The 16,852-nt window shown below is 38.5% G+C and overlaps 1 protein-coding gene across 3 annotated transcripts in view; it reads right to left on the reverse strand.

Moving 5' to 3' along the window:
• Nucleotides 1-16,852, reverse strand: part of BRINP3 (BMP/retinoic acid inducible neural specific 3) — a 238,220-nt gene that overhangs the window by 48,593 nt on the left and 172,775 nt on the right. For all 3 annotated transcript variants that reach the window (XM_065842591.2, XM_065842590.2, XM_071810578.1), the window contains 2 exons: nt 13,565-13,670; nt 10,418-10,654 (listed from right to left, as the gene is read on the reverse strand). In XM_065842591.2, coding sequence (XP_065698663.1) covers nt 10,418-10,654; nt 13,565-13,670 — 343 coding nt within the window. The remainder of the gene's footprint in view (nt 1-10,417; nt 10,655-13,564; nt 13,671-16,852) is intronic.

A 16,852-nucleotide genomic window follows, 5' to 3' on the forward strand; every position in this document is an offset into this window, starting at 1 on the left:
CTTATACTAGAAGGATCACAGGGAACCCTACAAAAAACAAGATAATTTTTACCTAGTCATTAAAACGTAGCCTGAAACTTTTTAAAATAACATCACTACAGTTTACAGAAGAATTATTGAGGGCCTTGCTCAGACCTTAGGGTTGTCACCACTGCTGGTAGCAAGGGCCAGAACCCAGGTTGATGTCCACATTATGCAGTCAATCTGCAGGCTTGGCAGTTAGAAAAAATCACCTTTTTACTCGTCAGCTAGGTGACTTTGATATGAAGATAGGGAGAAGCAATAAAAAGGAATCCCATGGTGCCCACTTTTGCTAAACTGGGTTTTAGAAGGCAATTACACCAGAGGAATAGCAAAAATTTCTGACTTATTGGAATGATACCCAAAGTTATATTAGATTTCTTTGACTGAAGGAAGAGTAAAGGTTAAACATCACAGACTAAATTCAGACATGCTCTTGTTTGCTGGAGTCATCCATCAGAAAGAACCTGACACAATATAATCACAGCAATATTTTGAAATGCTTGTCTGATGGAGAGGAGGAGAAAGAATGAACCACATGAGGGGTACTAGTGCGTTCTTTAATGCACTGCTGGGAGATATTAATATAATTCGTAATTAAGATGATTCTAGAGCTTCAGCTGACAACAGTGTGTGAAATGATGAAAAAGCTAGTACCTATCTGATGATGCAGACTTCTTCCCCCCAGGTTTCCTGTGTGTTTATCCCATGATCTTGAATATTTGGATTTGTCATTGACTCTCATCATAATGCATTCTGTCAACCAGATGTCTAAGATTTCTGTCTTCAGCACTGAACAATCTATTCAAATTTATTTACATTATTTAGTTTATTTTTATTTATGCTTTAAATTGAATCTATTTAAATCTAACTTAAAGGTTTCACTTTACATTTTGTCCAACTGACTTGTTTTATGTCCACTTTAAGCTTTTATTTTTTTCTTTTTAGAAAATTAATGAAGTCTGCTTTCTTTGTCTATGTCTGCTATTTTTCAGTTGTTACTCAAATTAGCTGAAAGAAAAAACCTCAACAGACATATTACTGTGTGCTTGGCATCTAAGAGACTCTACATGGAAGAATATTGACTGTAAAATTCTCTTCCCTGAGAAACAATGAGAGATTTGTGTAGATTTTGAGATAAAATAGGATCACTTGCTTTGGATGTACATATCGACTGACTGTCGTACCCAGTCTCTGACTTTGGGACAATCTTAGAACTCCTCCTTTACAGCTTCTTTACAGCCTCAGTAATCATAAAGGCAACGCTGCCCATCTATAACAGATTCACAGAATCACAGTACCACAGAATGTCAGGGGTTGGAAGGGACCTGGAAAGCTCATCCAGGTCAATCCCCCCATGGAGCAGGAACACCCAGCTGAGGTTCCACAGGAAGGTGTCCAGGCGGGTTTGAATGTCTGCAGAGAAGGAGACTCCACAACCTCCCTGGGCAGCCTGGGCCAGGCTCTGCCACCCTCACTGGGGAGAAGTTTCTTCTCAAATTTCAGTGGAACCTCTTGTGTTCCAGTTTATACCCTTTACCCCTTGTCTTACTGAGAAGAGCCTGACTCCATCTTCGTGACACTTACCTTTTATATATTTGTAGACATTAATGAGGTCACCCCTCAGTCTCCTCCAAACCAAAGAAACCCAGCTCCCTCAGCCTTTAGAGTTAGCAGAAGGTATAAAGAATTACTCCCTGAGCATCTGCACTTCCTCATTAGTGCCAATTGTGATTTTCAGTTTTGATTTTACTGTATTTTACCGCAGTTTGCAGCCCGGGTGTTGGAAATCACCTTTGCTGTGAGAATACAGTTCTTCAGGAGAATAGTTTTGAGCCTGGATTTAGCACAGAGTGCTGTTCTATAAAGGCGCCACAAATTTTTGGTTAATACTTTGAGAAGTCGTGACCCAAACAACTCAGGTGTCTACACAGCAAGACCACCACCGATCTCAAAATGTGAAGTGTGAATTGAACTGTTTTCTGTCTTTTAGTAGTTGTCAATAGCCAAAATATTGCACAAGTTTGCATATGAGTTTCAACTGATTAAGGTCTAGATTAACCTCTAGAGTGAGGGAACACTAATTCTTCACTTTTCCCAAAACTAGCTTTGAGCTTCTATTGTGCTTAGTTTTAATACAGCAGATCTGCAGATCTGGGAAGTAGACGTGTTTAGTGGAGAGAACTTTTCCTATTCCAAAGTTGGCATTTTACTGTATGCTTACATTTCATATGGGAAAACATGAACTGAAGGAAAAGGGAGACAGTTCTGAAAGTGCATCACCAAAACATGGTGGTTTTTCACCACTATGACATTTAGAAGATGGAGATATATAAATTCATGACACTATTAAACGGATAATTCTCTAAATCTCACTGAACGTTGTGGAATGGTAGAGATGATCAGTCCTATTACTTTCTGTAGATTTTACATAAAAATGATTACATAAGATGCAAATGCTGCCCCCCTCCCAAAAAGAATGAGATGCCTGAACTTCCACATATTGAGTATTACTGGTATTTAATTCAGTAATAAGCTTATCATCTCCGCTATTAGAACCTGCTTTCTTCAACACTTTAAATCCAATTCTTTTATACAAGGGGTTTGGGGACCATAATTAATTCAGTCGTTATAAAGAAACGGAAAAATATAATTGAACTGAGGAAACAGGACGCTGAAGTCTCAAAAGGAATCTGGGGCAAACAAGAAAACTTGGGTAACTTTCTCTGCAGGACTATACATTAACTGAGGATTCAGATCTAATTTTTAGGTGAACCTTTCAAAACTGGGGATTTTTTCAGATGATTTTAAGTCAGTACATGTAAGTGGTAACCAATGCTCAATAGCAAGGCATAATGGACTTAGGGAATTGTGAAATGCATTAGACATGAAGTCCAAATCCAGTGAATCCAGGGATTTAAGAACAAATAGCTTGCAACAGCAGTTGACTTCAGCTTGTACTTCGTAATCAAAGCGATGATGGAGGATGGATGCACAATGAAAAGCAGTTTCAGCAAATATCAATGTGAAAGTTTGTATCAATTTACTTTGGCTGTACTTATACCACTTCCACTTGCTGTGATACTGAAAACTACCTTTTGAAGTATCTCTATAAGGCAGATACAGAAGTTACTGAAAAATCAAACTCCGGATTTTGAGAACAGAACTTTGTCTTTTCAAACTGTAGAAGGATAAATTTCAAAATATTTACAGGATGACTTTTGATGTGTCATTACATCATGTCTGGTAGCACAAACAGTTTTTGTGTTCGGTGGGCCAAGTTCTTCAAGGTCCTTGGTGGCCCTGGGTCTGATCTGTTTGAGCTGATGCTGAACATCTAAGCACACAAGTCAAATCTATGAAGTTAATGGCTACAAGTGACTGCAATAAGCACATATTTCAGCACGTCACTGAATCACCTCTAAGACCAGCTGTGACAGAAAAATTTCTGTCCAATTAGCTGTAGGTGTGCTATTTCCTTTCATAGTATTTTGTATTTAAATCAAATGTTTGAAAGAATAAAGTTTCAATCTCAAATCAATCTTCAAAATATACTTTAAAATATTTGTAGACCGTAAGAATCATCCTATGCCTTTCGCCATCTTCTGTTGTCTGAATAATCCTATCATCCTTCTCCCTATTTATTTCAGTAGCCTTTTTAATTTAGAAAAATTAAGCTGCAGCATGCTACGAATTTCTTTTAGATGCTGTCGAGCAGACAATCTTAAAAGAAAATTGCTGTCATTTAAATTGTTTAAATGAAGTGACCAGATTTCTGAAGGTGCTCAGCAGCCACCCACACCAGGATTAAGGTACAGACAATGCACGATCATATTCTTATCCTTGCTGTCAGAAACCAGAGCCTGTCGACGTTTTTATGCACCTTCATGCCTTTCATGTGTTTTAGAGCAGCGGATCATAATCTCTGTAAAATGCTAAATTGCCAGTCAGTAGTTGACATAGTTGGATGTTAGAATTTGCTTTTGTATATTAAGTGTTGCCAAAAGAGTAACAAAAACTTCCAGAATCAGTGATGTGTAACAAGACAACATATTCACAAACACCATCTTCAACATTGCGGTAACCATAAGCTGTCAAAGTACTACATGCTGCAAAAATTAGGGAATTTTTTAGAGAAATCTTTTGACACTCTTTACTGTATGAAACTAGTGTAGCACTTGAGTGCTTAGGTCAAAGCTTTGTCCTGACAGGGAGGTATGAATTTTACTGAGAGGATGATGTAGGCAGAGGAACAGAATACATGTCTGCTCCTGTTATTAAGGGCAAAAGGGGTGCAGAAAACTGGTAATATTCAAAGAGCAACACACTGAAAAGGTAGGGCAGGACATAGGCATACTAGTGATGATTACAATGCTTTAATCTAATTTAAATGGAGTCCATATTCTGGAATCTCAGTGAAATTCAGTGGATTGTGGTAACAACAGGTCAGCTAGACTACCTAGTTGTCCTTTTAGCCTACTAATTCCTGTGAAAGACTGGTTTCATGCACATAAAGAAACGATCAAATTAATATTGCTTGATTCCATTCAAGCTGATATTTTTAGTCCGTGTGTTATATTACAGGAACACAGCTTCTAGGAATGATGTTCTCAGAGAGAACTTTGCTTAGACATTAATTCCACCCAAGGCCTCAAGAAACTAATGAAATTTGTTAATAAAGGTTGAACTGCTTTAGTATGTTTTTTTCATGAGGAAACAGCTGCTCATTTGCAAGGGTAGTAGCTGAGTCTGGAGGCCACAAGATACGATAAAGAATAAGCAGATGGTTCAGAGTAAACAATTTAAAGTAGCTCTTGTAATTTCTTTGAGAACTTAGTACATAACCTGATATTAAGAGGTTATTTGAAGCCCATTGAGCTAATAGTGATCAAGTGTGTACCACTGAAGGGCAGCTAGAGAGCTGAAAAATGTAGCCAAATTTACTGTGAGATAAATAACATACTGCTATGTGTCCTCCGAAATGAGATTTGAGTAGTTTAAAGGTGCCAGAAGAGCCCAAGTGAAATGAAACCTACACAAAAAAATGAATGACACATTCTAAACTGGAATATGTTTGGTCATCTAATCTATAATCATCACAGTTGCTCAAGAGAATTGCCACTACCAGCAAACCCAAATTGCAGACCAGAGTCCTTCTATTTGGAAACTAGGAAAATTCTTTGATGACAAAGTAACAGAACGGTTGAGGTAGGAAAAGACCTTTGGTGCAAACCCCTGCTGAAGCAGGACCACCCAGACCTAGCTGCCCAGGACTGTGGCCACTCAGCTTTTGAGTATCTCCAAGGAGGGAGACGCCTCAAACACTCTGGGTAACCTGTTCCAGTGGTCCATCACCCTCATAATGAAAAAGTGTTTCCTGATGTTCAGAGGGAATCTCCTGGATTTCAGTTTGTACCCATTGCCTCTGGTCCTGTCACTGAGCACCACTGAAATAAGCCTGGTTCCATCTTTTTTGCACCCTGCCTTCAGGTGTTTACACACATTGGTGAGATCCCCCTGAGCCTTTTCTTCTTCAGGATGAACAGTCCCATCTCTCTTGGGATTTTCGTACAAGACATATGATCCAGACTCTTCATCATCTTCATGGCCTCTCATTGCACTCTCTCTAATACGTTCATGTCGCTCTTGTACCAAGGAGCACAGACTTGGACCCAGAACTCCACGTGTGACCTCACCAGCCCTGAGTAGAGCAGAATCATAGATTAATCATAGTATGTCCTGAATTGGAAGGGACCCACAAGGCTCATGGAGTCCAACTCCTGTCCGCACACAGGACACCCCACAGGTCACCCCGTGTGTCTGAGGACATTGTCCAGTCTCTTCTTGAACACTGTCAGGCTGGGGCTGTGACACCTCCCTGGGAGCCTGTTCAGTGTCCAGCACCTCTGGGTGAAGAACCTTTTCCTCATGTCCCACTGACCCTCCCTGGCACATCTTCTGCCATTCCCTGGGCTCTGTCACTGTCACAGAGAAGAGCTCAGCCCTGCCCCTCCTGCTCCACTGCTGAGGAACCTGCAGCCCCATGAGCTCTGCCCTCAGTCTCCTCTGCTCCAGCTGAACAAACCCAGGGACTTCAGCCGCTCCTCATATGGCTTTTTTTTTTGTCTCATGATTTAAAAGGTAATACAGTAATGCAAACTGCATAATTTGGAAAAGAGCAGTAGGCTGTAGAGAAAGCAGTCCTCTTGCTTTTTTAACTTTTTTTCTTTATTTCTAGAAATCCAGATGAATTTCAAAAACACAAACTAAATTTAGCTATCCATTGATTTCAAATGGGGTTTAGGCAGTGAAGATCTTCTATTTATTTATTTCAGAAAATCTGTTACTTACTTGATTTATCTTGAACAGATAGAAGGAGAGATAACACTGACAGAAAAAAAAAAAAAAAAGGCGCATCTTAAATAGAATATTACTTCTTCCTCTTTAGGCTAAATTCTGTCCACAGATAATGTGCACCACCTCAAGTGAACCCAGTAAGCTTTATAAGTCTGTATCTAAGGTCAAAATTTGCTTCTGGATTCAGAGGACTATTATGTTATATGTAGGGTAAGGAAGGGTTTGGAAGGCAGGAAAGTTAGAACACGAATACACGTGTATTTACCTTTACTTGAAGATTTATCTTTACTTGGGATTCATAGTGTCAAAGAACAGAATTCATCGATTTATTCCTCTGCAGCTAGTAATAGACTATATGGGCCATTAGTTAGTTCTTTGGATTATCCTGACTCAAAATTGCAAAATAATTTGACCTTTGCTCATTCTGCCGTTGTCTAGTAAATTTATTTTAATTATAATAATTAGAATAAAACAATAATAGAATCATAGAACCATTTCAGTTGGAAGAGAGCCTCAGGATCATCGAGTCCAACCATAACCCACCCCTGGCACTGCCCCATGTCCCTGAGAACCTCATCTCCGTCTGTCCAGCCCTCCAGGGATGGTGACTCCAGCACTGCCCTGGGCAGCCTGTTCCAATGCCCCACAGCCCTTTGGGGAAGAAATTGTTCCCCACATCCAACCTCAGCCTCCCCTGGCGCAACTTGAGGCCGTTTCCTCTGCTCCTGGCGCTTGTTCCTGGGGAGCAGAGCCCGACCCCCCTGGCTCCAAGCTCCTTTCAGGCAGTTCAGAGATCAGAAGGTCTCCCCTCAGCTCCTGTTCTCCAGCTGAACCCCCCAGGTCCCTCAGCTGCTCCCATCACACTTGTGCTCCAGCCCCTCACCAGTTCCGTTCCCTTCTCTCAACTCGCTCCAGCACCTCAAGCTCTTTCTTGGCCTGAGGGGCCCAGAACTGCCCCCAGGATTGGCGGTTTGGCATCCCCAGGTCCCAGCACAGGAATGGTCACTGCCCTGGTCCTGCTGGCCACACCAGTGGTGGTACCAGCCAGGATGCTGGTGGCCTCTTGGCCACCTGGGCACACGCTGGCTCATGTTCAGTCACTGTCACCAACACCCCCAGGGCCTTTTCCGCCAGGCACTTTCCAGCCACTCTTCCCCAGCCTGCAGCGTTCATGGGGTTGTTGTGACCCAAGTGCAGGACCCGGCACTTGGCCTTGGTGAACCTCAGACAAGTGACCTCAGCCCATCGATCCGGCCGGGCCAGACCCCTCTGTATGGCCTTCCCACCCTCCAGAACAACAACACTCCACCTAACTTGGTGTCATCTGCAAGTTGACTGAGGGTGCCCTCAATTCCCTTATCCAGATCATTGATAAAGAGATTAAACAGAACTGGCCCGAGTACTGAGCCCTGGGGACCCCACTCGTGGTCAGCCAACAACTGAATTTGGCTCCGTTCACCACAATGCTTTGGGCACGGCTATCCAGCCAGTTCTTTATCCGGTGAAGAGTAGGCCTGTTCAAGCCATCGGCTGCAGCTTCTACAGGAGAATGCTGTGGGCTACGGTGTCAAAGACTTTACTGAAGGCCAGGTAGAAAACACCCACAGCCTTTCGCTCATTCACTAGGTGGGTCACGTTGTCGTAGAAGGACATCAGGTATCCTCTTATCTCAAATATTGACTTCCACTGATTTAGACAAAGCCTAAAGGAAATATATCCCTCATCAGAGTTATGCAGTATCGACTGAAAACATCAGTTTTGTTTAATAAAGGGCACTTTTGTTCTCAGAACATGCTATTAACATGAATCATATCATACTGATATTTGTTAACAGTACTTTTCATAATTAAATATTTCAAGAGCTCTAAATTTTTCAGAACATGTCTCTAATCACTGTGTCTGGAAATTCTTATGGACCACGTGTGACAGCACCAGAGGAGATTTTCAGATTGTAATGTATAATTTATACAGGGAGGCTGAATGAGCAACAACTATCTATCTATCAAAAATTTATGTACCAACTTTTTTTCAACAAAGTACAGGCCCATACACATACAAGGGTACTTATCTTTCCATGAACACTTCTATGCAAAACAGTTTATAAGGAAAAAGCAGAAATTTTCTAAGCTACCTATGAGATGTGGAAATCCTGCTTTGTGTATTTATTAGATTAAAAACAATTGAAATAATTCAAGGACTAAAGAGTGCCCGTGGCATATGGCTTAATGATAGTAATAATTCTATTTCACCCTTTTTAGTAACCACACATAATAACAATTACCTAATTGACAGATGTACGTAAAGTTGCCATGTTAGTGATTCACACAGCACAGCTTAAGAACCTTTTTAAAAAGCACAGGATTTAACTCTCACCCATTTTTCCCATCATTCATTTCACAATCCTGAACACAGGACTATAAGCATAGCTGACAATTAACTTTTCAAACTTATAAGTAATTTTATGCCCCTGTACAGCTCAGCATAAGAATCCTTCCCAGATTCACATTTGTGTGCTCTTTCAGCTTAACTACAATTGCTATTAAGAAGGTGTCATCAATTGACTTTCTTCAGTCACTGAACAGTATCACAGGCTGTTCAAATAGGACAAAATATGGTAAAAAAACCCCTGTGCCTTTCCGTAGAGTCAATACACATGTTCTACTTTGCAAAGTAGTAAATGGTAGCGTGACTCCAGAAATGCTTAAAGGCATCAAAACAGTTATTGGGAATATGCATTTTTACACACAAACTAAAAAACCCATACATTCATGCTTGTAAATGAGAGAAGTCTGTGATCCTCCAAGGAGAAATATCATAAGTTCTGGTCTCCGCATGCTAGGGTGAGACCGGGAATGGGAAAAGGGGCTGAGATCTTGCAAACAGACTCAGATTTAGGCATCAGATCTTGCTAGAAGTAACAACAACTGAAATTTTTACTGATAACAGGTCTTTTGAAATTCTCAATGTTGAATTGAAAAATCAGTCTTTAACAATAGAACAACAAATACATAAAAAATGTACCCAATGTACTGTTCACAGTTAAGTATTGTACTGATGTTTCTTCTCTCTCACACTGTTCCCATGACCACTGAGATTTCTTCCTCCTCTCTTCTACTGGCTCATTCTCTTTCTCCAACACAACTGATTAAAAACTGTGATTTTTTCCTTTTTCTATTTCTTTCTTTTGTCCCTAATTCTGTTTTTTTCTTTTTTTTAGTGATTTTTCCCAGGTCTGCTGAACTCTCCTTACTTTTCCTACCATCTGGTTGGACAGCTGTTGCTGATATCACTGAGTGAGTGAGTTGTGGAAACAGTTGTTTAGGAGCTGATTTTACTTGCATTTCCTGTTCTCTATGGGACTGGAAGTTCTGATGATCAGGATACATGAAATGATACATGAAACACACCTCAGTGCTTTAGAGAAAACCGATGTGGCACAAATGTGTTGTAGAGACAACTTGGATACGACCAGTTGAAACAGAAATTATGTGAAGAAGTTGCCTGCTATGATGGGATGAGCTATTAACTGCTTGTGCTCACCATGTCAGCTTCATGGTACCTTCTGAGGGACAGAATAAAATGGAAGTTCAGGAGGAACTTGGTTCCAACACTGAAAAATGGATTTGAAATCAAGAAGCTGTTTCAGCTGCATTACAGAACAAAAATGCAGAATAACCGTATAAACTGTATAACATGACTTTTTTCCTCATTTGTTCTACTTTCTACCTTCTCAAGTACACTTCTTGCTTCAACAGAGACCATGTCCTCGCAGCCCCGGACTCCACAAAGTATAACTGATAAATACTCAAATACAGCCTGCCTAAATCCCGATGAAATCACACAGACTGCTGATCATCACAAGGTGAGGACAACATGCCTATCCGAATGTTATAATAATTAAGACTCAGATCCAAGATGCATTTAAGTATGTTTAGTTTTAGATGTACAAACCATTCGGAAGATTTCAGATGGAGTCTGTTGTATAGATATTTTTTGTGAGACAGAGCCAAACAGACAAAAATTTTATAAAACATCTCACCCGATTCTTCAAATTCACTGTTGTATGCATTCCAGGTCTCACTTATGCGGAGCAGATTCTCTTCCATGGCTTGAATGTCCATGTAGGGACAGTTGCACTCTGGGAATTTGGGACCACACTGACACCAGCAGTCATTGTCCTTGCAGATGAACTCCCCCTCTGAATTACAGGCAATATAGCTCAGAGCTGCCTGGACAAAATGTTCTTGCAGATACTCAGGCAGGATGACCTGAAGACCTAAAGGAAAGAGAGTATTATGTTATGAATGCAAAGGGATGCTCTAGACAAGCATTTTTCCCAACCTATGTAACAAACAAACTGTGAAAAAGAAAACTATATGGCTTTTTGGGACAATTTACACATCTGTCTGGCATTTACACTGTGTCAACTACTTTCATGCTTCAAAATTAATTTCAGATATATTCCTTGCATTTCCTTCTGAGTATGGAACATCCATTCCACTAACTAGTGTATTCCTCAGAGAATTTGCTGCTGTGATTTCTTTCCAAGGGAATTTTTAGAAAGAGAAAGGAAGGATTACATCGACTTCTCCTTGTAGAGAATGGCTGAATGAACAGCCTCAGCAGTAAGAGTTTTGCAGTAGGGAAGCACAGAGCTGAATTACAATCTTGGTACTAGCAGCTCATGCAAATTTTGAGAGTGCTGATGAAGGGAAAGCAGAGTAAAGAGTCAGTGTAATCAGAAAAAGAGGTGTGAAGGCAAAAATTTCCATTCCGTATTGGACTTGTTTTCCATGTCGCCTTTGACACAAAAAGATACAGCTTCTCTAGATAACTTCAGTTATCTCTCCATGATTGTGTACAGACAAACATACAAGAAAGGGGAAATTTTAGAAAAGTAAAATTTGTCTGATATTGCGTTTTTTACAACATTAGTATTGAATTGCTAAGGGACAGTCAGTAGGACTACAAAACCTTGAAAAAGAAAATTCTTGCTTAAATCTGGTAAAGGTTTAACATGCAGAAAGGGTACGAAGTGTAGCTCCCATGGTATTTCAAAAAGCCCCTGCTATGTCACAAATCCCTTTGCAAAGTGTTTTCACACTTTACCCTGCCATGATGTGCAGAGGCCTTGCAAAATCATGTCACATCAGCATATCAGAACCATGGAGCAGGTGAATCTAAAATCCAGAATATTTACAACCAGAAATCTAAACTCATCTGAAAATTTTTGACCATTGTTTACATTTTCCCACTGATGGGAACAAATATTTTATATACAAGCATTTTGACTAACTAGCTATCAATCACTCCAGCTACAATAGTGATCAACCACTCAAAAAGCCACTGCAAGGTATATTATAATTGTTTATTTATTATTAATTGTTATTTTCTGTGGCAAAAATAATATCTCTGGAACCAGTGGAGCTTATTTGTGAGCCAAATAATTTCTCAGTGTATGGACTAGTTATTTAGGGTGTAGGTTTCTTCTACATAGGCACTTGGAAAATTTCATGGAGATATATCCCTCATTTTTAGGTACATAGAAACAATAGCTGTAACAGTAATTTCGTAACTTTTCCAAGTCGAAAGTCATATCACAATAGCTAAAATCAGGTCTGCCTATGTTTTCTTCTACCTCATGTCAAAATTTGTAAAACTCTCTTGTTACCTGACTAAACTTTTCAATGTACTTACATACTTGTGAAAAGCCCTGAAATTGTGAAAGGAAAAGAACGCCCAGATAAGCAAACCTGACTCTTTTTCAGTTCTTCCATGATAAGTATGAAATAGCTCTGATAATTTATTTCTCATGACAACCCAATTACATGCATCAAAGTACTGCATGAGGAATGCAAAGATTATTTTCCAAATTTTAACTGACAAACATTGTGCATATGATGGAGTTTATTAAAAATTGCAAATTGTTTCTGGAAACTTTTCATTACATTCCAGTGGAAATGACAAGTTGTTTTTTTTTTTTCATATATATATACAATCTCTGAACTAATTGTATGTTTTTACGTTTTTTACGTATTCTGGAGAGACAGAAATGAAAGGGGGGAGAAAACCACATGCATGTTTTGAACAAGAAAATAATCTTTCCCTGACAGCCATTCAGCAACAGCTTCCCACTGAATGTCGAATTGATTTATGAACCAATACAGAACATTTTTAAACCTGGAAATAATTGTATAGCTACTTGTAACTGCAAATTAAGAACAGTATTCTTCTCTCGTTGTATATACACAGAGGTATACACAAGTACATAAATAAAAGACAATTTAGTCTGTTTTTGTAATAATAATAAGTTGGTCATGCTACATTTGTGTAACTGAAAAAAACCCCAAATTATTAATGGACTGATACCCTAGAGGGGTTTATGTACCTGATATTTAGGTTGGGAAATGAATCTACTGGAATAAATAAAAAATTAAAGAAATTATGTATCTTCTTTTTTATTTTATTTTTTTTTGCTTTTCTTTTTTCCTTTTCCTTTTCCTTTTCCTTTTCCTTTGCCTTTGCCTTTGCCTTTGCCTTTTCTCCTTCTTTTCCTTTTCCTTTTCATTTACCTCTTTTGCTTTCCCTTTCATTTACTCTTTCTTTCTCTCTCTTTTCCTTTTTTCATTTTCTTTTTTTTTTTTTTTTAATACTTACTATTATTTTTCTAATGAGGGAGATGCCTAGCCTTTTAAATTTTCTTAGTCATCTCAAGATGGGCATTTGGATTCCAAATTATTTAGAACCTTTGAAAATCTATATCCTGTTTCCCTGATGACTCCATTCATTTCAGTGGGACAATTGCACAAGGTATAAGCCACTACTCAGTCTATTCAAAGCAGGCTCAGCACATTAAATGTCAGTCCCTGCTTGGTGGAATCTATGGGAAATCAGGCTGTTTAAAAAATCTGCAAATGGTTGCTAAATAGGGCTGTAAAATGTTAACAGCGTTATTCAAATTATTTTCTGATATGTTCAGAAATTGTTTCCATTTCAAAGGCAAAATGAGTTACTGACATTTCCTTCTCTTTGTCTAGAATGTACTTATTGCAGACATACACACACACACACACACACAAAAAAAAATTAGGAAAATGACCTTTTATGAGGTGAGAGAAAGAAAAACAAATACTCTGATAAATGTCATCCAGTTCCAAAACAAATTCATGAAATTGCACCTACATACCTTGCAACTGAATCTTATTTTCAGGACTTTGAACCAGAACAGAGCTGACAGAATCTAGGTTGTCATAGTTACTGCAGCCAAGAGGACCAGTCCGCGTTTCTGTTACCTGATGGTAAGGGAATGGAAAAGCATTTGCTGTATTATTCAAAACAGACTGAGGAGTTCAGAAGCTCATTTCATAAAGTTGCCCCTTGTTTTTGGCTGGCCATACATTTCAGACTTAATTAGGGTGAAATAGCTCAATTTAATTATGAAACGTATGACTGCAAATGTTTTACCAGTACCACAATCTTCAGGAAGTGCTATTTCTATTGCACAGAATCCTTACAAACACTTCAGCTGTCCTACAGCCTAAAGACCATTTATTTTTTCAAAGCTATGGGAACAAGAATGAGCACTAAACGGGGTTCATAAAAATGAGGACTGTGATTTTCATTGATGAAACTTGTGCATGTGGCAACTCCTTATTGAAATCATAGAAATAACCTTGGCCTTTCCTGTGTAGCACAACAGGATTCAGAAGTAAGAACTTGTTATAAGCTGTATTTATAATGGTGGTAGCGGTGGGGTATTTTTCATCAGGGAATGGCCGAAGGTAAGTTTAGACATCAAACTCTAGACATCCTGCCTATTGTACTCATTGGATCCATGATCACAGAATCAAAATATAGCTAAATTTATCAAAACAGAATTGTTGCAAGTTGAGCTCTGGATTAGTAGTTGAAGAATGTGCTTGGTAACAAGTAATTGTTTAAATGAGTAAATACATTAAAAAACAATAAAAAACAACAAGTGATTGATATGCTTCATGGAATATTATAGATAATTCTCAAGCGTCAACCAAATAAGTATAGAGGCTCTCGCTTTCATCATCTTGGACGCTGTGGTCAGATTTACCCCTATTTGGTGATCTGCCTCAGTTTCAAATACAACCCCTTCTGTTTTCAGTTACTTAAAGTGTTTTATTCAGCTCTGAATCTCCTGGACCGTAAGCCTAAATTATAGGGTCAAGGAGCTCATTTCCAAAATACACATCTCCACTGAGCAGCCAATTGACATGCAGACAACTAACATTAATTTTTATGAGCAGGAAGAAGCTTGTTACTTTAACAATCTGTTTTGAAAATAATACGAAGGTTTGCTTAAATTCTCGATGAATTTTCATGTTGTTTAGCATTGCCTGGCTCTCTTACAGTCTGTGCTACCACCAGCATCTGTGGGCGGCTGCAGCAGGATCACGATATTCTTGAAACCATTGAGATTTCACATTTTCCAAGATCTCTTGCACTTTCACAAAGTTTATGCAAAATTTTAGGCTAGTGCAAGCTCTTGGCAATGCCAGCAACCCATGGAGAGGACACACAGAAGCAAATTCAGCCAAACCTGTTAGCAGTGTGCCAGCTGCACAAGGAGATGAGACCGAGTCAGGCTGTCTCCTCCCTGCATATATTATATTTGTCAGTCTTTACAACTTATGCCAGGGCCAGATTGAACATGTTTTTTGCTTAATCATCCTGATTCAGCACAAAGACTCTTGCACGGGCATCACATTTGGCTTGGACATGGCTGGAATGACAATTTTGATTTACCTGTGATCCTTCAGTTTGCTCTCTCTCCCAACATGTGGTCTAAAATTCTGTTCTGAAGTTTAATTTTTGTGTAGTACCCCCAGGCAACATACAGAATCCTAATCTGTTTATATAATTACAAAAACAGTCACCTATATTAATTAAGATAAATAGCCAGAAGCCAATAAAAGAGGTGAATGTTTTTTTGAGTTTTATCTGAAGGATTATGCTCAGCATTTATCTATGCAAATCTTGATTTAAAGGTCTTTTTATTTTAGTGTTGTTTAGTTCTGTATATTATCATTGTTATTTTCAATCATTTGTCTATATGGCAATGTAGCTTGATAAAGCTATACAGAATGTATAAACTGTAAAGCAAATTTTACATTTCCTATCCATTTTCAAAATTCTTATACTTCCTGAAATCACAAAATAAGGAAGGTTAGTATGTAGCTTTTACTGTGTCCTTTTTTGTGCATGCATCTTCATTCTTCATTTGGATCATGCAAGACCTAGGTAGACACTACCACTGTTTTGATTATGGGATGCATTTAGGTGTGCCAAGAAGCAGAATGGGGAAAAATCATCACTAAATGGCTTTTTTTGGACTGATTTTAAAGACTGGTTGGATAAATCTGCCATTTCAAAAAAACCCTATACATATGAAAAAAACTGAACACAGTTAGGTTTTGAGATGACTTACAGATATTCATCATTGTTATAGGTAAGCAATAACATATTGTTCTGATAATAGCAATAATAAATAATATTCTATAAATAGAGCAATAAATAAGGATCTTTTCCAAACATTATGTTTTCACTCAAATTTATTATTTATATTATTCTTTCTCTTACTTTTCCAAGTACTCTCAGCTTCCTCTGTCATTTCCTTTGCCCTGGTACTCTTAGCTTCTCCACACAAAATACATTGGAAGAAGAAAATCAAAAAGTATAGTCCCGATATACAACAAAGAAAGACAAAAATCATCCAAACTCCAACTTAACACAGATGACACTTCTAGTCAGCGGTTAAAGCAATGTAGTTATGTATGTTTTTTTATACTCTGTACAAATCCTACTCAACAAAGACTGTAAATCAGAAGAAAAATTTGACTAGTTAATATACAAAAGTCTCAGATTTCTGTCAATTTTTCTGATAAAATGCAAGCTTTTCAGTTGGGATTAACTCATTTTATTAACAAAGCAGACTATAGAGGGGGGAACAAACGGTCCAAATGTATTATTCTGGTTTGATCCAAGTGTTGCTGCAATCACTGATGATTTTACATTTTCCATTTCAGGAACGATAGGAACAAAATTGGAAGGGCAATGGCACTCTTTTAATTATCTTCCAAGCATAGAAGTGTGACTATGCTCAGTCCCAAGATCACAGCTCAAAAAGTTTTGTTGGATAGTGTACATAAAAGATAAACCAAAAAGAGGAAAGGGAAAGGTAAAATGTGAAGGCAAAGAATATGCTAAGATGCTGGCATAGTCCAGAAGCGATCACATATGAATAAAAAGCATCATCACCACATGCTTGTTTTGTCCGAGCTAGAGCTGCAATCCATGAACAACACTAACTCACAAAGCAAAATACCATAGAACAAAGTTATTTAATAACCAAAACCCCCTAAGCACCAGTAAGAAAATATGTGTGAAACCATCTGACATGAACCAGGCAAGCTATTCTCAAGTTCCTTGTTTTCAAATATTATCG

This window comes from Patagioenas fasciata, chromosome 6 (genome assembly GCF_037038585.1).
Source record: "Patagioenas fasciata isolate bPatFas1 chromosome 6, bPatFas1.hap1, whole genome shotgun sequence".
Classification (NCBI taxonomy): Eukaryota; Metazoa; Chordata; class Aves; order Columbiformes; family Columbidae; genus Patagioenas; species Patagioenas fasciata.